At 37.8% G+C, this 1,328-nt stretch overlaps 1 protein-coding gene across 1 annotated transcript; it reads left to right on the top strand.

Moving 5' to 3' along the window:
- Nucleotides 1-170: 170 nt before the first annotated feature.
- Nucleotides 171-1,166, top strand: LOC107682924 (drebrin-like protein A; the record flags this gene model as incomplete). The annotated part of the gene is made up of 5 exons (XM_016479039.1): nt 171-279; nt 401-577; nt 665-727; nt 811-926; nt 1,082-1,166. Coding segments are annotated over 5 exons (550 nt in total), but the record flags the coding sequence as incomplete, so codon positions are not given.
- Between the last annotated feature and the right edge of the window lie 162 nt (nt 1,167-1,328).

Raw genomic sequence — 1,328 nt, forward strand, 5'->3', positions numbered from 1 at the left:
TCTTTATGCACCAAGAGCTTGTAACACTCCAAAGAGAAAGGAATATGACCCCTTTAAGGAGAAAATTAATGGGATTTTACTTCCGGAATCCTAGTGTCTTCCTCTATTATATGTTGAAGTGTAAGTAAGAAATGAAAGGACATAAAATAGCATTTTCTACCTTTTTTCAGGAGGCAGCATCAATCATCTCTCAGCGTTCCATCAATCCCAGAGAGCTGTTCATGCAGAAGGAGAGAAGCTTGGCCAACAGTGCAACACCTTCTTCAGTCAGCCGACCAGGTAAAGAAAACTCCTGTCCAACAATTCATCAAAAGAACTTCTGACAAAACCTCATATATAAAACATGCACAGTCCCAAGCCTTTTATCCCAAAATTCAGAAATTCATGTCTTTTCCCCCAGGTCAGTTGAGAAGCCCATTTTTATCCCAGCAAGCAGTCAGTGCAGAAAACCCTCCCAATGAAAGCAGGTCTCAGCCCCTGTCTCCAGTTCACCCTGCGGCAGCTGCCTCAGTTTCACATATACCAGCTCCAGTCTCTCCTGTGCACGAAACTCCGGCTTTCCCAGTAAAATATGAAGGTGATTAAAAGCAGCGATCCTTTTTATTTCTGTGGTTTGACATTATGTAACAGTTAAGTAATGAGTTGCTTTATTGCTGTCTTTCAGACCCCTTCTCTGATGATCCATTTGTATCTGAACAAGCTGAAGATTCTGAAGATGAATGGGATGGTATGTGTTCTCTCTGTAAAGCTTATTAACGTCAGTCAGTGTTATAATTATGCCTGAAATCTTACTTACTGTGTATCCTGCAGCAGATTCAGGTGAGGAGGGATCGAGCCCTAATGCTGGGAAACAGCAAAGTTATGATGTAAACAACATCTACACGAACATCCCCTCACATGAAAGTCTCTATGAGAACGTTAACCAGGTTGGTTCCTTGTCTTGTCATCCAAAACCTTGCTTCCATGACGTATTAGGACATATTTTTCTGTAGTAATAATAATACTTCAGCTGGGTATAAAATATTATGTACAATAGATTTCAGTGTCACACGAATGGCATTATTTATCATATAATTTGAAGGATTTCCAAACCCATGCTGGTGAGGAAGAGGAGACAGGCGAAAACCAGAACATCTGCGCAAGAGCACTTTATGACTACCAAGCTTGTGAGTGGTGTAGTTCTACTGTATTATCTAAATATTATCTAAGTAATTTATTTTAATTATAAATTAATCATATATAAATATTTTAATTTATTTTATATATACAAATATTCTATATATATATATATATATATATAAAAAATTCAGTAAAGCTAGGCCTGATTA

The sequence above is a fragment of the Sinocyclocheilus anshuiensis genome, unplaced genomic scaffold (genome assembly GCF_001515605.1).
Source record: "Sinocyclocheilus anshuiensis isolate Anshui unplaced genomic scaffold, SAMN03320099.WGS_v1.1 C32709920, whole genome shotgun sequence".
NCBI lineage: Eukaryota > Metazoa > Chordata > Actinopteri > Cypriniformes > Cyprinidae > Sinocyclocheilus > Sinocyclocheilus anshuiensis.